The 24,120-nt window shown below is 38.2% G+C and overlaps 1 protein-coding gene across 1 annotated transcript; it reads left to right on the top strand.

Moving 5' to 3' along the window:
- Window positions 1–24,080, top strand: LOC103479402 (collagen alpha-4(IV) chain-like). The gene is made up of 48 exons (XM_008433802.2): window positions 1–92; window positions 300–392; window positions 2,277–2,319; window positions 4,161–4,232; window positions 4,380–4,514; window positions 4,670–4,714; window positions 5,209–5,325; window positions 5,574–5,639; window positions 5,796–5,831; window positions 6,233–6,295; window positions 6,384–6,419; window positions 6,494–6,526; window positions 6,622–6,714; window positions 6,838–6,882; window positions 6,965–7,045; window positions 7,124–7,168; window positions 7,251–7,304; window positions 8,174–8,237; window positions 9,510–9,608; window positions 9,998–10,159; window positions 10,284–10,292; window positions 10,375–10,464; window positions 12,825–12,976; window positions 13,074–13,146; window positions 13,324–13,430; window positions 13,670–13,853; window positions 13,942–14,013; window positions 14,159–14,263; window positions 14,395–14,613; window positions 15,890–16,054; window positions 16,138–16,305; window positions 16,483–16,626; window positions 17,448–17,558; window positions 17,664–17,842; window positions 18,040–18,103; window positions 19,043–19,117; window positions 19,219–19,326; window positions 19,744–19,851; window positions 20,138–20,209; window positions 20,367–20,495; window positions 20,837–20,944; window positions 21,042–21,197; window positions 21,281–21,388; window positions 21,493–21,630; window positions 21,745–21,861; window positions 22,014–22,202; window positions 22,850–23,133; window positions 23,215–24,080. The coding sequence occupies exons 2-48, from the start codon at window positions 352–354 to the stop codon at window positions 23,470–23,472; spliced, it is 5,022 nt and encodes a 1,673-aa protein (XP_008432024.1). The 5' UTR covers window positions 1–92; window positions 300–351; the 3' UTR covers window positions 23,473–24,080.
- Window positions 24,081–24,120: the final 40 nt, after the last annotated feature.

Here is a 24,120-nt window from a genome sequence, read left to right as displayed (position 1 = left end):
CGGCAAACAGTAGCAGTTTGGCTATTCATTGACTGTGAGACGGATTTTTTGGGATCTACTGRATCCTTCATTGGAATAAATTGAGAGGTTTGGTAAGTTGTGAATATTTCTAAGGTTGAATAAAAACCTGTAGACAACAAGGTTAACAGACTCTTGGAAATATCTGTCTTTTTTTATTATGTTAAACAAGAGTCGATGATATGCTAGATTTTTTATTTTTTATTTTAATCACTGCACTAGTTTAAGTGACGTGACCTGTGGCTGACTTGACTTGATGTTCTTTTTTTTTTCTACCAAAGGGGGCAGCACTGAGGCCTTCAGTAACTGTTCAGCAGCCTCAGAAGATGAGCGATGGCGTTCAAAGTAACTTTCATGATGATTTTTACCTCCTGGTAAGCCCATTGCATTTTTTTAAAAATTTACATCTAATTTGATTATTGTTATCTGTGTTATATATTTTTTGGAGAATATGTTTAATTCAGTCACACTGGATCAATGATGTCTTTTAACATCACAATTTTAAGTCTTTTCATAAATTTTCATTTTTATATTGTCCAATATTTGACTGCTGATTTGTCCTGCTGGAAGGTGAACAGCCACCACAGTCTGCAACCGATAACATGTCTCCTTCTCAGGTCATGCCATAATTATTTAAATCTCCATCCATCAACTGTGACTAATTTTCTGTCTCAGCTGAAGAAAGGTCATCCCACAGCATAATGCTGCCACAACTGTGTTTGACCGTGATAGTGGTGTGTTCAKGGTGATGCGTCTCAGCATTAACTCTCCGTTTTGTGTGACAGCCAGAAAGTTGACCTCATCTCATTAGAGCACCTTTTTCATCATGCYTGCTACGTTCCCAACATTACTTGTGACAAATTTAAACACCAACCTGGACTTCTTCTTMTTMTTCTTCAGCAATGGCATTAGTTGTAATATTGRCTGAGATTTGTACGGTGTATGATTAATAAGCTTCCTGTCAACATACTACCCCAGGCGAACTTTCTATCTCAGCAGTAACCTCAGAGCTGTGGTGCTCTTGGTTGCATCTCTTATTTATGTTCTTCCTTGGCTGACTTGTCATTTTATGAGGACAGCTATGTTTTGGTGGTTTTGTCCTTGGGCAGCGGTTTCTCTTTAAAGGAATAGTGATGGATCATACCCAAAAGCAATGGCTCTAAAAGTAGTGAATCAGAAAAGAATCAGTTTTCACCTCTGTTTCATATYGTTGTTCAGTTCTTACTCTCATTGGCCCCGCCCTGCTCACGGAAGAACCTTGTTTCAATTGTCAACATGGCAGCCTTGTGACCAATTACGTGAATATATTGGATCATACCATTATGTGAAAACAGAGCAGAGGGCAGATGTGACAGTCAGGTCAAGGATCTGCCCGTTCCTTCAGTCAGTAGGCAGCGGTGAGGCAAAGCCAGCCTCAGTAYTTTCAAAATGCAATTTAATTTCCAACCTGGGCCCATGTGAAAATATTATTGTGGCCCTAGTTAAACTAATTCCTACCTGTAATAAAGTATAACATGTTATATGACTTAATAGACGAAATACAAAGGGCAAAACATCCAAGGGTGTGGATATTCTTTTATAGGGGGGGAGTTCCTTACTTTTTCGCACAGGGCGGGGTAGGTCACAATTCCCYTACGTAACTCTTCAGACAAGTTAGTATGCACARCAAGCACATTTGAAATTCATCGGGATGTTTACGTGAAATGTTCTGTAGGTCTATTTACTTAGATACAAACAATCTTCTGGTCTGTTTATTCAGATATTCCACACATCTGCTTGCTATTAAAACGGGCCACTGTGTGCTCCTGCTTAGGTACCTGCRTAGTAGCTGCTTGGGTTCACAACATTCTGACCGTATTTAGTTTAGTGAATTTTACTGYCCAAATATTGTGTCACTTTAATTGATTTATGTATTATTTTTTTTGTGTGAGACACTTTTTCATAAGGAATAGAGCRCATGTTAATATTCTCTGAACACAATACAGAAATGCTTGGGTCTAAACTATGCGTTGTGAATCTCTTACCTTGGCTAAATGTGTCTCTWTAAGTAAAATAAAGTAATTATTGGTAATAATGTAAGCTGATTTACAGATACATGTCTTCTTTAAATTGGTGGAATATTGAGTTTTGTAGTTTAGCTCTAGTACATTTGTGCTTTCCGCTGTTTTTAATGTTACACAAACAAAGAGACAATAAAAAAATTAAAAAATTAAAAAAATTKATATATTGATTAATTTATTATATGATTTCATTCACAGGTGGTTCATTTTCCTGGTCATCSATGTGCAGCTGCTCAAAGCAGTAAGAGTCCATAACTTAACAATTATTTTATGTACATTTTAAATATTTTAAAACAGAGTATGTTTGTACTTTTTGTTTAGAAAATGTCCAAATATTTCATGATAAAAAACAAATAATGCTAAAAATCTTCGACTATAATTTTTAWTACATTATTAATATGTTTTCTGGCCATTTTGTTTGATTAAAAAAATTGCAGATGTAATTTTACTATTGGAAATTCAAATTCAGATTGCTTGTAAATTATTGAAGAACACAGGTGTGCSCTGTTTGACTAAAAGTGGTATATTCATTACATACTGTAATGACATATTTGCCCCTGTAACATATTTTCCTCAGCTATAGTAATACATATTGTGCTTTTTCAAACTGAAACAGTATGAACTGCTGTGCTGTACATAAAAAAACAAAACAACAAAAAAAGTCAATGTTGATTTGAGTACTGAAAGTAGTTAGCTATCTCGGTTTAAACATGAGTCTTGCATAGAAGTATGATTTAAAGTTMTATTTCTTATTTTCTGTAAACTTTGTCACTCCCATTTCTGTTACTGCAGTTTCCAGAATAAAGTTTAGATTTGTATTTCACAAACAGYATTTTGTCACAGTGACACAAAGAGCGCTGTTATTTACTGGACTGTATACATGCAGGACTCTTGTTAATTCTATTTATCTTCCTGCTTCACATACTGTCTCTCTCTGAGTCTGATTACTGTTTTTAGACCTCATGTCACTTGTTTGCACAAAGATTCCTTGGTGCAACTGATGTACCTAAAGGCCAGCACTCTGTTTATGAGTTTTTATGCGTTTCTAATATGTTTTGTTCAGAATTCAGAGTTTTTTCACAAAATGCTGTAAATTAGCAAGTCTTTCATGGTAAAAGGATGGGTGACATTTATAAATATTTTGTTGGATACTAAATTGAACTAATAGAATATGCAATCACAGTATTTTAAAATCAAACATCTTTATTTAGCTTGTTGACTAGTGTTAGAGTTATACTCCTCCCACTGTCTAAAAACATGTGGGTTAAGTTAATTAGCCACTGCAACTTGACAGTGCATAAATTGTGTGTTTTGATTTTTCTACTTTTAGTAAATCTAAGAGTTAATCTGCCCACATAACTTTGTTGTGCATGAGTTACGCATGGCTTTATCTACAAATTAAAATATAGAACCAATAATAACACAGTAAACTTGATTGAAAAGTGATTATCTAAAAAGTAAAATCTCTTCAGGAAGAAGGGGATAACTAACTAACAATAAATATCTCTATTGACAGGGGGAAAAGGTCTGCATAGATCTAAAATAAAGTGTCACCGTACATAAGGGAAGCCATTTATTCCCTTAGTATAAAGTACAATATTGCATTTGGTTTTACCATGCTGACCTTTTTTGATCCACTAAGTCAAAACTAAAATTCTACATTGTGAAGATGTATAGTCTTCTCAGCACGTTCCCTTGGAAATTTAGAGCAAAACTTATTAGACAGATTTATAAATGACTGTTCATTGCAGGTGGCGCACACTCACCTAAATATTTAGGAACTTTTGAGAAAACTTTGTGGGAAAGATATCTGTCCTGTATAAAACTCCCACAACACACACACACACACACACACACCTGGCTGCTGGTGGGAATATTTGTGAACCAGGGGGAATGAAAAGCTTAGCACAAACAAATTTGTATCAAGGTCAGCGTGCTCGTATCTATTCAGGTATGTCTGGGAACGCTGATGTATCTGAGTGTTATCTGAAATGTTTCCTGTTTATGCAGTTTTCAACAGTCAGGACTTCTCCACCTAGCTGCAAAGTTTACTGCTCACAAAAACCGTCTGTGTTTTTTAAGGGTAAAATTGAAGGCCCATGTCAAGGCAGAGACTGCTCTCAGTGTGTGTGTCAGCCTGCTAAAGGTGCAAGGGTAAGAAACACGGGCAATGGTTTTCCTCACCAAACTAAAACAGTTCCCGTTTTGTCTCATACTGATGTACGCATAATAATACACACATGAATCTATTACATATATATGCATTTTTCACAACATTAATAAATTGTGTTTATTTTGTAGGGACCTCCAGGGAAACCAGGAAGGCAAGGTATTCAAGGTCCAATGGGACAACGAGGACGAATTGGGCCTCAAGGGGAGAAGGGAACAGTGGGCGCAGCAGGATCACATGGCCTACAGGGGCCAAAAGGAGACCGTGTTAGTGTTCAGATGAAAGTTTGACGTTTTCATTATAACAGCATAGGCTTCAAAATCAACGTTGAATGTTGCAATATCTAGCAACGTAAATATTTATCAAAATAGGTTTGTCAGTGGTGTTATATTGTTTATAAAAATTGAATTGTWTGTTTCAGGGTTTGACTGGTGTTCCTGGTTTCACGGGTCATGAAGGATTTCCAGTGAGTTTTGTTTCTTCATGGGTTTACAAATACCAAGAGTCAATATCCTAACAATATCCTTCAAAAGTGAGCAGCATGTAGAGAATTAGCATTTTCAAAATGTGTATAAGTTATGGATGAGTTGAATGCTGCTAACTTCCGCTTTGTGTTAAAATGAATTTYGGTTATTCCTTTCATCACCGTGTTGGAGATTTTTGCTTGTGGTGTTTTTCAGTCTCTGCCTTACTAGCTCACGGTTAGTCCAGCTCATGTTCATGTGAGTGTTTTTGCGACCTCTAGTGGAAACTTGTGAGGAAAACTTTGTAAAATCTGCCGACTCGATTTTCTCCACTGGAGATAAATATGCCAAGGTTTAGACTTCACTTTTGCAGCCATACTCTACACAGCACTGAAAGTAAATGTTGCAGCATTCCTATTTAGTGCCAGTTAGGCCTTGGRTGTGACCTCAACAACTTTTTAATTGTAATTTAACACTGCTTCATTTTGCTCTTAAGGGCCACCCTGGAGCAGGGGGTGAGCCTGGTTTACCGGGACTGGATGGCTGTAATGGAACAAGAGGTCATCCAGGACCGGATGGTCTGCCTGGACTTGATGGCCTCCATGGGCCACCTGTGAGTGCATCTCAGTTATTAAGTTAGGGCAGCTTTGGAGATGCAACATGCTAAACATACAAACAAATGACAAAGAAAATATGACGTCTAAATAAGCATAAGCTTTTTTTCACCTCAGTATCCTGAGTTTATCTGACATGCATTTAGAAAAATACTTGCTAATACATACATATGTACAACACGCATTTCTTCCTTATCTTCTGAAACATGAGTATTTTTTATTTGAGCTTTTACTGTCCTCTCATCAGGGACCAAAGGGTGCTAAGGGAAGCAAAGGAACACCTAATTACACTGGTGCTCTTCCAGGTCCTCCTGTGAGTATTCCTTCTCAGCAACTTTGGCTGTTCTCTGTCAGAAGTCTTGTTTTCTTAGCTTCAAATTCTATATTATACACTTAGTGTACAAGGTCCAATTTTTTACATTCCACTCCAAATTGCTTTTTCATTTGCTTTCCCCTATTTTTGTTACAGGGTGAAAAAGGTAGCGATGGAGACCATGGTCAAACAGTAGGTTTTCTTTGTAGTGAGAGGATTTATTCCCTATTATGCATTGRCTAGATTGTATTTGTGAGTTTATGTGACGCGTCAACAAAAAGWAGCAAATACGACTACAGAACTATGTAGTCATATTTATGTATTCAGCCTATTGTGACGCCCTGAGAAAAAAAATCTTTCTGATTTTTATCTGTAAGAAAYGTTGAACATGTATATCATTTTCCTTGCAGTTCACAATTATGCATCGGTTTGTGTTGATGTCTCACAAAAAAATATCAATAAGATATAATTAGAATTTTGACTGCAAAGTTACAAATGTCCAAGGTTTGGTATTGTTTTTATGTTCATTGTATAATTACAGTGTACTTAGCATCAGATCAAATCTCTTCTGTTTATACCTTTACTGAACTCAGGGAAGCCCAGGGAACATTGGGCCTAAGGGTCTCCGTGGCCGTCACGGACTTCGTGGGCCTCAGGTTAGACATCTTTATGTGCATGTTTATGCTATATCTTTTTCTTCGGTGCCTCATTGTACAGGCGCAAAATGATATTTGACTCTTTTAGGGTGTAGAGGGTCCTAAAGGTGTGAAAGGATCACCTGTAAGTAACCCAGTCATCYATGCCTTACAACTTTACACAAATAAACTGTCATTAAAGATATGTTTGTCATGCAGGGTGACCCTGGAAGATCGCCTAGAGGTGAAATTGTAAGACATCATTCTATTTTTTTGGTGACTGTTTATTTAGTGTCTTTTTCTGATTATTTTGCATTCATGCGTTAATGTTTTACTCTAAACTCCAGGGTGAACAAGGCCCACCTGGACCACCTGGCCCTCCTGGACCAGAAGAACAGAAAGGATATCCTTCAGAATACTTTTTCCATAAGGGTGAGAAGGTAGCGAAAACGTTCAAACTTTACTATTAAGTTCATTGTAGCTTTTAAATAGTGGAATAGTTTTTGTAGAAACTCAAAAATTATGCATTCCATAGCCACATTTCAGTACGTTTTGCCTTTCAGGGGAATAAAGGCCMGCAYGGACCATGTGGACCAAAGGGGCGTCGAGTGAGTGTTACATTTTCTTTCTTTTAGCTGTCAGTTGTGTGAAAAACAAAAAATAGTTGTTTTTCTTTTTTTTTCATATTAGGGTGTTGGAGGAGACATCTACAGCCCTAGTCAAACAGGACCTAAAGGAGAGAAGGGAATCCTGGGATTTCCAGGGGATAGGGTCAGTCAAGTAGATACTTCTATTTGCTATAAGAAAAAAAATATAACATCTATTTAAAATCCTTTATGCAATCTTTAGGGTAGTCCTGGACGGTCTGGTGGAGACGGATTGACTGGACAAGAGGTACACCTGGTGTACTATTAGACCTTCATAAAGTCTAGTTTGTACTTTCACTCAGGTTACTGTCCACTGCTTTGAATTTTAGGGTGTCCCTGGAGACAAAGGACTTCCAGGGCTCATTGGAAGAATAGGAGAAAAGGTAAACTAAATAAAATATCCAATCAGTTGCTTAAAGACTTTTCTATTTAAGCAAGCCTATTCTGCCTCCACAAGATTTTTATGATGTTGATTTTATCTAAGATTTTAGTTGCACTGTGTAGCACTTTGAGATGTTTGCTAATGAAAAGTGTGGTACAAATTAAATTTTTTATTATTATTATTATTATTATTATTATTATTATTATTATTATTATTATTATTATTATTATTATTATTATTATTATTATTATTATTATTATTATTATTATTATTATTATTCAGTTTGCTGTGCAGTTGTAAAATCATTTTGTTAGTCTGTAATGGATTTTAAATAGCAGATAGTTACGCAAATATATGAAACTTGACACCAATTGACTAACTGTCCATCATTTAAAGCATCACTCGTTTTCTGGTTATCAGTGCTCCAGACAAATACATTAAATTAGAATGTTACTGACAAGTTCATTTACTCAGCGAAAACACAATGATAGTACAGAATATTACCAATATAGTGATGTTTTCATGTATCATTATGTCACTCCTAATGGTTTTCTGCTTACAGCTAATGAAAGCACAACATTTAATTTCTTAGATGATTGGGATTGGAATATTACATGAGACCAATAATAATAATAATAATAATGTAAAGGTACTTTTACCCATCACTGAGAATTTATTGAACGTAATGATATGTCAAAATACAAAAAAACATTCTTTTGTCATGTACTGCCCTCTGGTGGTTATTTAGTTATGTACCTATTTAATACACGGTAACACATGTAACAGGATAACCTATGAGGTGATAGAATGTTTTTCAAGTGTCCCGTTAAGTTAACAATAACATCTTCCACGTGTGTTTGTTGTCAACAGGGTTGGCCAGGGGATCCAGGTCCCCCTGGTTTTTCACAATTTCATGATGGAAATACTGTGAGAGGTGAGACCAGATCATGACCTGTTTTGGACTTTTCCTATAAGAGTATCCAGAGAGACAACAAAAAGCTAGAGTAAAATGATATTCCAGCAAAGTAAAGGTTACTTTTATACCTTATATAAAGGATTTTGTCTTCACAGAAGTAAGTTTTCTTGTTGGAATACCCGTTTGAGATGTGGCTCACTGAAAAATGCAATTCAGTTCAAGTAATTCACATATACTTATTTAAAAAAAAGAAAAACAAACTTATTGGCTCTTTATAAGACTAAAGGACAGTTTCATATCAGATTACATTTGTTCAATTTGGTCAAAATGTATAATATTCAGTGTGATTCTTTCCATCAACACCTGATGACATAATCATCATATCATATTCCTCATATSTGATGAATTTGATTTGGATTAAAATCCAGTGAAAAGCAATTTGGTTAAACTCAGTCTTAAAACAACAAAGAATCAGTTGATAATCAAACTGCAGACATAGGAGAGAGGCCCTAGAAGCTTCCATTAAATGAGTATAAAATACTTTATTAGGACACTAAAAGACACGTCACAATGACATCAGTCATTCCCATTCATGCACACATTCACATGCTGATGTTGGCAAGCTACTGGATTGTAGTCACAGCTGCCCTGAGGCAGTCCAACAAAAGCAAGGCTGCTCTACTAGTGCCATCAGCCCTTCTGACCACCTTCAGCAGGCAAGTTGGGTGAAGTGTCTTGCTTGCCCAAGGACACAACGACAGAGATGGATGAGGCATGGGCTCAAACTGGCAACCCACTGATTGTAGGTCGAACTGTTATCTCAGGGACTACTGCCCTGCATATTTTAGATGCGTCTTTGTTCTAAACACAAATGATTGCATAGCCTCCTCTTCAGCCGTCACATGCTGCAGAAGTCTGTTAATCATTCGCTTATTCAAGTGGTGCAGAAGGGAAACACCTAAAACATACAGGGCAGCGGTCCCTGAGGACCAGAGCTGAGAAACAYGGCTCTAACAAGATTTCTTCCTAAGTTACAATAGCCTACAGACTTAAACTACAAACAGAGGCCTTCTAGCTCAGCAAAGAAAGTTACCTTGAAATCTATTATGTTCTCTCTGAGATATTTACTAAGTAAATAATATAAAGAAAACTTCAAATTTAAGTAATTACGGTGGAGCATCAGTTATGATAAAACTGAAAGTCATTTTTGTCTTATWAGAAATACTGAGGATTGCCTTATCAGATGACTAAAATAACAGATTTGTTTTGCGCTGTGTTTAACCATGTAAGGTCCTAAAGGAGACCGTGGGTATCCAGGTGCACCTGGGTTCCCGGGAGAGCCTGGGTATATGGGTATACCAGGCCCTCCAGGYYTACCAGGTTTACCAGGTCAGTGTTTAAATATCCATTCATTATTTATACCCAATTATCCTTACAGGGATGTGAAGGGTTGGGGTGGGGGGGTTTGGTACATAACTGAAGCGGAAATAGGGTGAAAAGCGGGGTATTCTTGGGACGGGTCACCAGTCCATTACAGGTCGAGAATTTATATGCATCACAGATGCATATAATATGCATCACAGATGCATATAATAGTGCAGTTTTTGTAAAAAAATAAAAATAAAACAAAATAAAACTGATGTTGTAGTAATCAGTATAAAGACTTCTTTAATTTGTTAATTTTTCATTCTTTAAAAATCTTTGTTTACATAGGTTGAAACTGCATGGGTCGGCCTTTCATCATGTGAGGTCTCACAAAATTTTCCTTTCCTCTCTAGATGCACATGGCCGACCTGGTCAACCGGGTGACCCTGGTGAAAAGGGTCAGAAGGGAGAACCAGGGACATACGATCCAAATGAAATACTTTTCATTCGGGGACCAAAGGGAGTAAAAGGGCATCAAGGAGAAAGAGGCCCCGATGGATGCCCTGGTCCACAAGGTATTCAAGACTCCTTACGTACATCAATATTACATCTATAGACTTCTGTAGTCATTATTTTGAATGACTTTGTTTCTGCTTTGTTTGTGGTGGTGGTGTGACATTCGCACTGGGATCTGACCAGGATGTGGAAGTAATTCCTCTAAATACTAAATACTCAAAAAGTTTGTGGACGTAGTTTATGTTAGTCAACATGTCATTTGGTAATCTCACAGATTATTACTGCGAGCCTGGTTCTCTAGGGGAACCTGGTGAAGATGGACCCAGAGGATTTTCTGGAAACAAAGGCCTAAAAGGAGTTAAAGGTAATTTGCCTCTCTCCATCTACACAGAAGCAGGAGTATTTTTCATTGTCATTTCATTTTGCTGAACATGTTGACGTCACAACATTTAGAGCAGTATATATATTTTTTTTTGTAAAAAAAAAAGTTCTCTGATAAGTGTAATTTCATTAGCAATTAGTCAAGAAATTATTAACAGTAAAGTCATCACTAGTGAAATTGGGTTAACACAGGTAGTGCGGAAAACAAAAACAAAAAAAAAACTTCAGAGGATGCAAATTTTAAAATTTTATTCACATAAGTACTAATATTACAATCAGTTAATAGCTGTATTAAGCTAAGTCACTGGTTGTTTGAAACTTTCCATCTGCGGTTAGAAGGAGTGTCAAGTCATAGTTTTGACAGCCTGTTGATATTATCTCTTTTGCAGATGATAAGTTTTTTCTTTGGTGTGCCGGTGTCTTTAAGAAATTAAGTGATGTCCAGGGTTAGTGGAATCTGTTCAAATGTGGGAGACTGTCCTTTGTAGATGGTCACCTTGAAGAATGAAGAGAAATAGTTCTATACTGAAGATATTCTCTGCGCCCTACTATATTTCACATGTCTGTTTTGTTTTCAACAGTACTGCTCTTCAACACCGTTATGAATGAGTCTGTTACAGGACTCTGACAGAAACCAGGGGGACAGCAGTGAGCTTTATTACAGTGTACAGTGATACATTTTTTTCCTTCTGTGAGGTTAGTCAGCATGTGAACTCCTAGAATGTTAAAGTTCTCAAAGTTCTCTTCTTCTCTGTGTATGCAGATGACCCAGATCTCAGTGTGCTTTGACTTTTGGAAATTCATCAGTATTTCTTTGGTTGTTGTGATTGTTGTACTTGCTTGGCTTCCCTGTGGTTTCTTTCAGAAACTATTTTAAAACTAAAACACTAAACAAGTATCTTTCTATATTTTGTCATAAGTATTGAAGTCAGTATTTCACTGTTGCCGGAAAGCCCAGCTTCTGAATTAAAAACGAGAAGCGATAGCAGTTTTTTACGGTCATAAATGATTGAATGCTCTGCCACTTCGGATAAAAGGAKCACAAACTCTGGCCATTTTTAAATCGATGCACTTTCTTGCTTTAGCATTTATGTCCAATTGTACAGTGCATTCATATAAACAATATATAATTTTCCCCTAACTTTTTATTCTTGTGCATATTTATACTCATTTAACATTTGTTTGCTGCATTAATATAGATTTRCAGTTGTGGGTGTGTGTATTTGTGCATAGTGCAGACAGTAAATGTGCTGTTGCTCATTGAGGTAGGAGGGGAGTGAAGATGGTGGGAGTGGAGGAGCATCTCTCCTACAAACATTCTGCGGTTTGTCGTTCATAAAGTTCATATTTCTTGCACACAGTGAACAAAATAGTGCAATATGGGTTCATCCTTTGTTTGTGAAAGTGTGATTTCATTAGCTGCCATATAAGTGCAGCTTAAGATTAGAATATCATGAAAAAGTTCAACATTTTTGTCTGTCATTTCAGAAAAGGAAACTTACGTATTACATAAATTCATTACATATTGAGTGAAATATTTCAAGACTTTGTTTCTCGTAACTTTGATGATTATGATGCAGTGTCCGATTGCACTTTGTATCTCAAGTCTTCAGGAGCATATTTCCAGCCTTACACTTAAAGTGAGAGAAGTAAGTAAGAAAGTCTGAATGTGTTTAAAGACATGCAGGCCTACATGCTGCCATATAAGGAATGTGTGCAGAGTGTGCTATACATAGCTGGAGCTGCATGTTTAAAGACAACAGAGCCAAATATGGGAATTAGGGTTTAGGTAAAGCCTTTCCGCAGGCTAGTCGAGCACAGGAACATCATGGTGAATGAGCAAGTTTTTGCTGCCTTTGTCGCAGGTGCCAAGTCAGACTGAAAAAAACAAATCGGCATTTCCATAAAGCTTGTCAGCAGGAAACAATGGTTTTAGTTTCCTGATAGATGGCTGTGTTGAATGTGGACTGCAGAAACACAGTGGTCCAGCATCAGCAGATGACTTCCCCCCTCCATCCAAGTCATGACTGACCAGCATCAGCAGATGACTTCCCCCCTCCATCCAAGTCATGACTGACTGTGCAAACTTCTCTGGGCATGAAGCAACATGGACTCCAGAAAGAGCACCTGTCCTGGCAAGACACAGTGGAGCAAAACTGTTTCCCTAATCAGCACAAAATTGACTGAGCTAATTAAGGAGACTTGTTTGCAAAACAAACAGAAAAACAGAAGCAAGCCAAACGTAGTGAAGAACGGGGATGAAGCACCAAGAAATTATTATAAATGTTAGGTGAGATTTAGTCACACTGTAGTGTTTATTAATTTGCCATTTCAATCCTGCAGGTTGTCCAGGGGAATGTAAATGTGTGCATGCTCTGAGGGCTGTTGGGCCACCTGGTCCACCTGGTTATCCAGGATCTCCAGGATTTCCAGGAGCTCCGGGACCTAAGGGGGAGCCTGGACTGAGGGGTAAAGATGGCCCAAGAGGACCAGATGTAAGGACAGCATTTCGTCACTCACCAAATCTTATGTCAAAAATAGTTTTCTACTTTGTAATCATAGAAAAATATTTAATATTTACTTTTCTTGCAGGGCGTACATGGTTTCACGGGTCTAAAAGGAAGAAAGGGTGAGAAAGGTGACACGTATGTGAGGGGAACTAAAGGTGAGTGTGTTTGATGTTCACGTGTATATCAAGTTCTTTATCCTCCAATTTATTGTATTTGGCAATAACACTGCATGTTTTCTCTTATTAAAATGACACTTAATAAATCATAGGTAAATGTCAGTACATTGGGTCTCATACAGATTCAATTACTGCATATACTTTTTTCTTTGGAAGGTGCAAAAGGGGACCAAGGAGAACCAGGATACGCTGGTCCTCCAGGAAGAACAGGTGAGCTTGGAAAAGATGGCTTCCCTGGTCCGGTGGGAGAACCTGGTCCACCAGTAAGGATAAATTTGTTTCAAACTTTTATGTGTATTTTAGGAGTTATTTATAGTATAAGTAGTGATTTTCTAGGGCTTTGCTGCTTTTAGATTACACTCTGCTGGACACTTGTTTTTCATCTACTTTCAATAGATTCAAGGAAACTTTATTGTAAGTTTTTTTTTTTTTAATAAAAGAAGAATGCCATTTTTTAAGCCACAGTGTGTTGCCTTTTTGGTGCAATTCTATATGTGTGCAGAGTTCTGGCTATGTGGGACGTCCTGGACCCAAAGGTTATCCGGGCCCTCCGGGGCCCAAAGGATTCCCTGGTCCCCTTGGTCCCCCAGGTCCTGGATTTCCTGACCTAAAGGGAGTACCTGGACTTCAAGGGAATCAGGGACTTCCAGGGCTTCCTGGAATCCCAGGACGACCAGGTCCACCAGGTCAGATCTTACGTTRTGCTAATATGGTTCTCACATTTCTACTATAGCCAAAGTCATACAATATATGAATATTGTACTTTTTTACCAGGTGAAACAGAACCATGTTGTCATGAAGGTCAAATTGGACCACCAGGGCCTAAGGGTGAGCCAGGTTTACCAGGTAATTATTTTTTAAATTTAAGGCCAGAAGTAAYTGGCTGTTTTGTTTCTCACTCTTTTTCTAGACAATAAATCAAATCACATTTGATCCACCAAAAAATATCCATGTTCAATGCATAAACTTGTGTTGAATTTTCAAATTTAAGGTGTTCAAGGTCAGCTTGGAAGAGATGGATATCCAGGAACTCCAGGACAACAAGGACCTAAAGGTATAAAGGGAGATGATGGAGAAACTCTGACCGGACCACCAGGTACAATTCATATAAAAATAACTTCAATTTAAGTTTTTTGGAAAATTAAGCATCAGTCTGAAATGACAAGTATTTGAATCACAACCTTTGCAACTATTTCTTGTACCTGGCTCTCTACGATTTTTCCTAAGGATCTATTGGTGCAAATGGAGATCCAGGTGACCATGGTCCYACTGGTATTAGCCTGGATGGCCCTGGAGGTCTTCCTGGGATACCAGGACCCCATGGCAGAAAAGGAGACCCAGGACACATCCTTTCAGCTTGGCCAGGTCCAGTTGGTCCTCCTGGACCACAAGGAGCTGTGGGGTCATACGGAATTCCAGGAATCCCTGGACATCCAGGATCACCAGGTAATTTAATGAGTAAGATGGGTTTGGCATGTATTGGGAGTATTGGTGAGATCTTTTGTGTCTCCTGAGATAAGATGGCTATYTCCTTGTCTCAGGAGGACAAAGACATCTACTCATCTGATTAATTATAGGCCAKTAACTGACAGGGTGGTGGAACCAAATGAGGAGACGAGTCACTTGTGTTAGCATTGGAGAGGCTAATGACTCCTTGGCTGGTCATCCACTTTAGACATGTGCAATTTTCTTTGAAGAAAACTTCAAGAAAAATTGTCAACATAAAATTTCTATTAGCAACATGGATTAGATGCATTGAGATGTCATTAGAAAGAATTTACTGGGATTCAATGTGACATCAAGTAGAAACACATATAGATACACAATACTGCAATACTGTATTATTATACTGAGCTGAAATTTGCTTCACCTTATAACTTCTGATTTGGGAAATGGCTTAAGGGCAAAGTTTTACTACCTTCAGCATCTTTAATCTTAGACTTTTCAAACCTGGGTAAGATCATTCTACACTAATGGCAGAATATTTGAAACCCAAGTTTGTGACTTGTGAAACCTTTAGGTAATGTTATTCCTCACAAATAGTTTTCTCAGAATAAGAAGCTGAGAAATTGAAAGCCAACTTCAGTTCCATATATTACGGTATTGTCTATGTTTATACTTTATRTAATTTTGGATTACCGGTACTGCAGATTCTATCATCAGAATATGTTGCTTACAGATATTTCATGTYGACTATTTTTCTTGATAATGTTTTCTTTAAAGGAAAAAGTATGTGTATAACAAAGTGACTAATCAGCCTTGGCATGGTTAGCATTTCCGATGCTAAGGCTAGCCCATCAGGTGCTGACACCAGACAATCCAATGCTAATGGAGCCTATTTGTGCTAATGGGCAGCAGAGGAAATATTCAATGCAGGGGGTGACCAGCCTCTCCAATGCTTATGCAAATGAACAGACTTCTTCTCATTTACCAGTGTCGGCCTCTCAGTTACCGCTGCCAGTTGCTCAGCTTCCTTTGCTGACCCATCATTAATCAGGTCAGTAGATAGTTTTTGAATAGATATAGCTTCCTGGACAAGGGAGTGGGTGAGCAATAATCTTCATTTTGGCCCTAATATTGTGCCATACATGGGGATACAATAATACTTGCATCAAATTAGGCGTTTTAAATGTTAAATTTCAGAAAAAAACATTAACTTGTGTGAAACTTTATGTTATCTGTGTACAGTAAACTCTTGACCAATTCTACATTGGAATTTCAGGATTACAAGGCCCACCAGGACCCCAAGGTCGCAAGGGAGATCCTGGGGACAGTGGAGACCTTGGAGAWACTGGTGTCYCTGGTCCACCGTGTACTGTTTGTGAACTGGTAGGTCCGCCTGGACCTCCAGGGCCTTCAGGGCGCCGTGGTGAACAAGGAGTGCCAGGTGAGCACATGATGGTTATCATTAATGATAATGAGAAATAAATATTTTTCCTAACTTTTTGCATATTTTGTAATGTTATAAAGGCCTCCCTGGTCAGAAAGGTGTGAAGGGAGATATTGGTGCACCTGGTCGAGGACAGAAGGGTTTACAAGGTAATCCWGGTATTYCYGGGGCTCCTGGCCCAGCTGGACCAATAGGGCTTGTTGGTCCTCAAGGAGATCCTGGTATTCATGGCTTCCAAGGACAGAAAGGTAAATCATAGTGATTCACTGGCATGTAATTCTTCAGCAATTAATTATGMAATCCTATCTTCCATGCAAATTGTAACCTAACCCTAACAAGTTTTTTTGTTACTCCAAACAATAAACAGCTTTAAAAGATTTTTTTAAATGCTTCTCATTAGAAAAATGCTTTGCTTATTTATTTAGGTGAGAAGGGCTTGCCTGGGAAGCCTGGGTCTAGAAGTATACCTGGCAATCCTGGGCCTCCAGGACAACCAGGTGAAAAGGGAGGAAGAGGTTTTCCTGGTCGTTATGGAAATACAGGTGATCCAGGATTTCCTGGTAACAAAGGTAAACCAAAAAGAAAAAAAAGAAAAAAAAACATTTGTTACATTCTTCCCTAATTTACATCTGGTGTGTGTGAAATGAATGATCACCTTTTGGATACATTTATGGGTGCGAGTCCTTGGAACAAATTTAAAAAAGACAAATTAAAACCACTCTGGGACTTAAATTTACAATGGCATCCACTTGGAATACTTTAAATATTTACTAACATAGCCATTGACTTTTATAACTTTTCCCTTCAAGGCAAGCTCCACCACTTCCTGTTTTGAAACCTCTTTGTCTTATCCAATAAACAGATTAAATTCCCAATAATCAACTATTTTGTTTTAATTAACATATTTCCTGGACTATAAAMTGGTCCGAAATAAAAGTCGTATCTCGACGTAGTAAAAATAGAAGCAACTGATTGTATTTATTTAAATATGATTAATCATGAAGGTGGGCCACATTTATGTTAACGATTTGACCAGGAGATACATGTCCAGTTACCTGCTTTTCAATTACTCACAGAAATTGTCAACCCTTGCTGATAGTTTCTGACTCACTGAGGTTCATGCTCTGGTAGAGAGGCAGCTGCATTTCATGAGTCGGTAACAGCAAGAAGGCACTAAGAAGGTTCACCTGCAAATTTTTTCATATTCACCTCCTTGGCAACTATCGGGGTGGATGGAGATCTAACTGCACCGTTGACAAGCCTCTCCCGGCAGCACATTCTTCAAGCACCCATCTGTGAACTCCTACCTCCAGCTCTCGCCATCTTGCTGCTGTTTATTTACATAATCTGAAAAATTTGAGGTTGTTTATGAGCTCTGTGATCTCCCCAGGCTCACCTGGACCCAMTGGACTCCCAGGATTATGTTCAATTGTCAACGTGACAAAAGGTCCTTCTGGATTTTCCGGAAGAAGGGGGCCTCCTGGTCAGACAGGGTTTGCAGGCAATAAAGCTTTAATTATAATATTTTCTATCATGAAAATATATACCAATGTAAAATATCATGTTGCACATTGCATATATTTTAAATATGTTACATCTCTTCCAGGATACAAAGGCAGCACAGGCACGCCTGGTGATTTGGGTCCTGATGGATGGCCAGGATCACAAGGATTAAAAGGATTTGCTGGTATTCCAGGTAGAGAAGGATTATCAGGACTCCGTGGACTTCATGGGATTAAAGGGTTCCCAGGTCCAAGGGGGTATTCTGGGAATACTGGAGATCAGGTACACAATATCATCTAACAAACTGAGTAATGGGCTTTTAAGTTACAGTGTGRCGGGCGGTTCAGACGAGGCACTGCTTGGTCACAAAGGCTTGTGTCTATAACTTCACAATRAAATACAGATTTCTTTGAAATATTAGACATTTTAGTATTTAGAATATACCGTATTCTAAATTATCTGCTCTTGCTTTGTTCTAGGGAGATCCTGGACCCCCAGGACAAATTGGTATCCCCGGCCTCCCGGGATTTCCTGGTGTRAAAGGTAAGACATAAGATGATGTGCTCTAAGTCAGTGGTGGCGTCTATGCAGCTGAATTCATTTTGTGAAGAAAAGACAAATCTATGGCTGTATGTTATTTTCYATTTAATTTCTGTTTTTATTTGATCTAACTCTTGACCATACGACGTAGTATGCTGAAACTGAATTTACAGTGAACAGAATCACTGGCATAMATTTTAAAATGATYAAAAATGTATTAATAAATTCTCAAAAAAGATCCAACCTCACATTAGTTTTGTWCTMCCTGACTGCATTAAAGACATAAACATAGACKAGAAAAATGTCAAATAATTTGGTCTCTTTTATATTATAACTTTATTTACACATTTCTGATCACCATATGGGACAAATGACTTCTAAATAACACCTGAACCACTTTAGCACAGAACCTGACAGTCCCACATATTTTTTCAGCCAATCATTCACAATATTATGATCAACTGTTTATTAAAATAAATAAATAAATAAATAAATAAATAAATAAATACAAGAAGTTCTTGGCAAACCTGCATAATTCAGTTTGTCAAACTCATCTGAATGATAAAAGGATTCTGGAGGTTCCAGAGACATCACCATTTTATCACAGATGGAACCCTACGCTGCTTAATTTACTTTTTCAACTTTATTTTTTGAAAAAAACCTTAAATTAATTGCAGGACTTATTAGATGAGAGTTCAGGGGGTGAGGTGGTAAGAGAGTTTTCAGCCTTTAACTAATTTCAAAAGAAGTCTGGGCAATATTAGTGTCTTAATCGGTCATATAAGAAAATATGCGTTTTAATTTTTTTAAATTTCTAAGTATTAATATAAAGACTCTCTTTACATATCACATAAGTAACCATAAATGATTATACAGTTATACGGATGCGGAATATTTCCATCCCTTAAAATCTTATAGATAATTTAAATAAATCTGTTTTAGGTAATAAAGGGCAATCCTATGGGAGACCTGGCCCACAAGGACTCAAAGGATTACCTGGCGAGRTTGGGCCCAGTGGTAAGTCCATGTCTAAAAAAACAGAATGCCTAAAAACTTTATTCTGACTATAATTACAACTTAGCAAAATTGCAGTTTAAAACCAAGTTTATTTTATCTAGCACATACAGGAAGTCCAGGGCATCCAGGTGACCCAGGACCCAGGGGAAGGCAAGGGCAACCTGGACGTCCAGGGGGGACTGGGGAAACTGGAAGACAAGGAGGGCCAGGTGACTGCCACTAAAACTGTTATAAGAATTYATACAACACAGCAATTGTAATTACACGTGTTATTTCTTTCAACAGACCTGTTTTCTTTCATTCATGCTCAGTTGTTCATCCTGTTGTTAAAGAATACTGCTTCGTGGTTTTATTCTAAAAACCTGCGTTGTGACTTTAGATATGTCACCATTCTCTTGCTTCCCTTCTACTTGAAATGAAAAAGTTAATGCATTAATTCCTTATGCGTTGTACTGTAAAAATTAAAAATATATTTAATTGTGTTGGTTCTCACCATATATAAAGCACATTTTTAAAGAGAAAATTAAAGAAATGTATCTTTAAGCAAAAACAGCCCAAAAAATCCAATCCTATTGATTTTTCTTTAACTTGCTGTCTTGACCTTGTCATGTTATGTGCGTCCTTAGGCTATCCTGGGTCCCGAGGTCTACCAGGGCGTCAAGGCATTAGAGGTCCTCCAGGTGACGATGGAGTTGTGGGACCACCCGGCCCCCATGGCCCATGGGGCAATCCAGGTGGAGTCATTTTAAAAAAAAGCATAACTGAGCATACACATGCCGAGTGGAGACATTTTGATTTGTGATTACTTGTGGCCATCAATTAAAGTACTGAAGTGTTATCTGTTTTTCCTTCTCGATAAAATTCAGACGAGGGTTCCATTGAAGATAGGAAGTAAATGCTGTAAAAAGAAACGCTAACACGATGTTCATCAATAAGTTTTTTTAATGAAAGGGGGAATTCATTTTAGTGCCACCCACACACAGCAGCATGTCATTTATGTTCCCTTGTGATTTATATTAGGTCCCCCTGGAACTCCAGGTCTGGATGGATTGAATGGGCTAAGAGGTCCGAAAGGGATGAAGGGAGCAGATGGTAAGAAGAATGAGACGCATAGAAACAAATGGCAAAGATTGCACTGCAATAGAAAAGCTCGTGTATATTAAAAATTTTATTTTTCAATGATAAGTAAATCTCAAAATCAAAATTCAAATGACAAATACCATGTTATATCTGCCTTATTAAAATCTAGGCCAAGGCACTTTTGGACCTCTTGGACAAAAAGGTTTACCTGGAGCCAAAGGCACCCAGGGCATCTCGGGGCCAGCGGGGGCAACTATTCCAGGGGTTAAAGGTCAAACCGGGGCACCTGGGAACACAGGTCTGAAATTCATTMTGTTTTTAGTGCCTATGAAAACTACTCAAACCTTTGAATGTTTAATCTTTTTATTGTTTTTACTTATCAATTATGAGCAACAATAATTGATTATGATGAAAAATTACAAAAAACCTTCTAATGTAAAAGTGAAAACAGATTTCTACAAAAATTATGACAACAAACAAGATGCATAACATGAAAAAAGTAATTGCATAAATATGCWCCTTCTTCAGGTCAGTATTTAGTTGCAAACTTAGTCATTTCACTTGTGACATGGCATCTTAGGTTGTAACTTGTCTTTATTATCATGATACAGGAGTGTGACTGTGTGTTTTCTACTGCAGGTTTTCCAGGAATACCAGGAACACCTGGTAGCTCTGGCAAAACCTGCCAAAACCCCCTTCATGGACCTCACGGCGACAGAGGCTATGAAGGGCTCCCAGGACCCTCAGGTTACTTACTTTCACGAGTTATGAACTTTATCTTTGAAAAAACTTAAGATAATATAAGCTGTGAATTTACATTTGCGGTTTGTAACTGGTTTTTCAGGTCCTCCTGGTCCACCTGGTCCACCAGGTGGCAGCATTTCATACAAAGGAGACAAGGGACCAGATGGCCATCGTGGACCACCAGGTCATAGGGGAAATAAAGGCGTTCCAGGACCTCCAGGGCCTCATGGCCGCAGTGGCACTCCAGGACCAAAGGGTACGTTTAAAAACAGGATAGATGCCAAGAACGTTCCAGGGGTGATATTGACCAGAACTAAATGTTYTGATACCCTTTCATAGGTGAGAAAGGTCCTGATGGGCCAAGGGGCCCTCTGGGACCCAGAGGTCAACAGGGCATCCCTGGACCTCAAGGTTGTAAGGGAGAAATTGGCCCAATTGGAGATCCAGGTGGTTGGCACTGTGACAAAATAACAGAAATAAGTTTATAAACTATGACAACTAATGTACCGAAAGATTTGGTTTTCAGGAAAGTAATTATTTTTTTCTTCTAGGTGTCAAAGGTCAACCTGGTGATTTAATCACTGTAGATTTAAGGGTTCCGCCCCCTGGAGCCCCAGGACCAAAAGGCGTTTCAGGAAGTGAAGGAAGTCAAGGGTATGTAGGTCGTCCTGGTCCTTTTGGTCGAACAGGTGAGAACGTGCTTTTTAAATGTTTTTTTACTGTTTTTCTATCAGTTTATATTTTATTAACGTGTAAAGTATCATCACCTTTAATTTTATTATTTGTTTTTCTTTCTGTTCCAGGACAAAAGGGTCCTAAAGGGTCTGTGGGCTTTCCCGGCACACCAGGGCCTCCTGGGTTAGATGGTCCCAGTGGAGACCCAGGCGATGTTGGTGAGCAAGGATACACTGGGCCTCAAGGTAAACAACATGCTATCATGTTCCCGTCCCAAAGATTCTCGTAAGAACATTTGAGAGTACAACTAAAACCAACTGGAAAYSAATGACGAGTGTCCTGAGACACTTCATTGGCTCATACTCTTTTCTTCTTTATTCATCTCCTCCCTTTTCAGGTGCCCCTGGTCCTCCTGGAGATCCAGGCGAGCCTGGCCATAGAAGGCGACTTAGATCAGCCTTTCTTTTGGTTATCCACAGCCAGTCAGTTTTGGCACCACAGTGTCCTGCAGGTAGCAACCAGCTGTGGGTGGGATACAGTCTCATCTACCTGGAAGGACAAGAGAAGGCTCACACACAAGATCTGGGTAAGTCTACATATCATTTGCTTGTCCTCTGTGAGGTGCAGTTTGTAAAGTTACACAGTCAAAAATTAACAGCAATTATTTGGGATTTTTAAGCCTGTCATAACAAAAAAAAAGGAGATAATTTTTCTGTCATATTTTAGCATATAATATATTCATTTCCATATTATTATTATTATTATTATTTCCATATAATTCTGGCCATATTATTGGAGCAAATTTCTTTGCACAAAAATTGAAGTGAATCAATCTCACCAACAGAAATTTAGGTCCATGAGATCCAACTTTTGTTTTGGTAGTCAACTTCTGGTTATCAGGAAGTAACTTTGCATTTTTTTTGCATATTTAGCTTTCCGACTAAATATTTAGTCGGCAATCTAAATATGTGAATTAWATGTTGTTTCTAGACTATTTAGCTTGCTAAATAATCATTTACTTTTAAACTTTTACATTTATAAACTAATGAATGACAATRTGACTTGAAACCCCATTATTTCTGTTATTATAAACTAAATCACCATATTATTGTCATCAATTTTAAGTCATCAAGACAATTTTATTATTTTACACACAGCACCTCACAGTCTTCTAGCTTAGTTTAGAAAAAAAAAATATTTGTGTTTGACCCCATTTTTATCAACTCCATGTAGGTCAGCCTGGCTCTTGTCTCCCCATTTTCTCCACCATGCCTTTCTCCTACTGCGACAAAGACGCATGCTACTACTCAAGTCGCAATGACAAATCCTACTGGCTTTCCACTACTGCTCCTATACCAATGATGCCACTCTTTGGCCAGGAGATAAGCTTCCACATCAGCCGCTGTGTTGTGTGTGAGACCTTTTCRCCAGCAGTGCCATTTCACAGTCAAGACCAAGCAATTCCTCCCTGCCCAGATGGCTGGAAGAGTTTATGGACRGGATACTCTTTCCTTCTGGTGAGTCTCATGAAAAGCCTGAATGCGTTTATAAATGCCTTATGAAGTCAGCTCTTCTTATCGAACACTACTGCTTTACAGCACACAGGAGCAGGTGATGAGGGTGGTGGACAATCGTTGGCTTCCTCTGGTAGCTGCCTCAGAGATTTTCGAACTCATCCCTTCATTGAGTGTCAAGGTGCGCAGGGTTCCTGTCACTACTTTTCCAATCTTTACAGTTTTTGGCTAACTACTGTAAGAGATAGAGAGGAATTCGTCCCTGTAAAGCCTGGTACCATCAAAGCAGCTGATCAGCAGCGGTACAAGGCCAGTCGGTGTAATGTTTGCCTTCGGGATTAATGACTCTGTAGACTGCAAGCTGTAACTCTAGTTATGTTAAACACGTTTGTGATATTTAARGTATTTAAAACCAAGGGTAGCCCAAAATTGTACAAGACTGTAAGCTCAGGTTTCMTTTTAAGGCCAGCCTCTAGTTAAGATCACTGTCTAACAGCCACCAGATTGCCAACCAACTGTCTTGTCTTGTCCTTTTTTTTGCTTTCTACCTTTAGCGCAACATGTTGTACAGTTAACTTAACAGTGAGTCAATCTGACTGTACAACAGAATGCGTTTTGCTTGACAATCGCATCCTTTTACTTTCTTCATTAAATAAAAGTTCCTGAGGTAAATGACACGTTTTAAAGATTATTTTATGTGTTTTTTTTTATTTTTTATAATTTAAACGTAAAGGGATATTTAGAGATTCTCTCAGTCCTCAGAGGAGGACATTGACAGTCTAACAGAAGGTAAAATTGAGAAAAACGGGTACTCCCTCATGCTCTTATTTTTTAGGTAAATTTCTGAGATGACTGGCAAGAAATATTAYGCTTTTACTCAATATTCTGCTTTTTTGAGATGTACTATATTTTTGGAAAGTTACCTTGTTGAATAAACTAAATAAACATTTGTCTTGATTACTTATTTACTCTTTAGCAGTCCTGGCCATG

The sequence above is a fragment of the Poecilia reticulata genome, linkage group LG17 (assembly GCF_000633615.1).
Source record: "Poecilia reticulata strain Guanapo linkage group LG17, Guppy_female_1.0+MT, whole genome shotgun sequence".
Classification (NCBI taxonomy): domain Eukaryota; kingdom Metazoa; phylum Chordata; class Actinopteri; order Cyprinodontiformes; family Poeciliidae; genus Poecilia; species Poecilia reticulata.
This window is presented reverse-complemented; position numbering and strand designations above follow the sequence as displayed.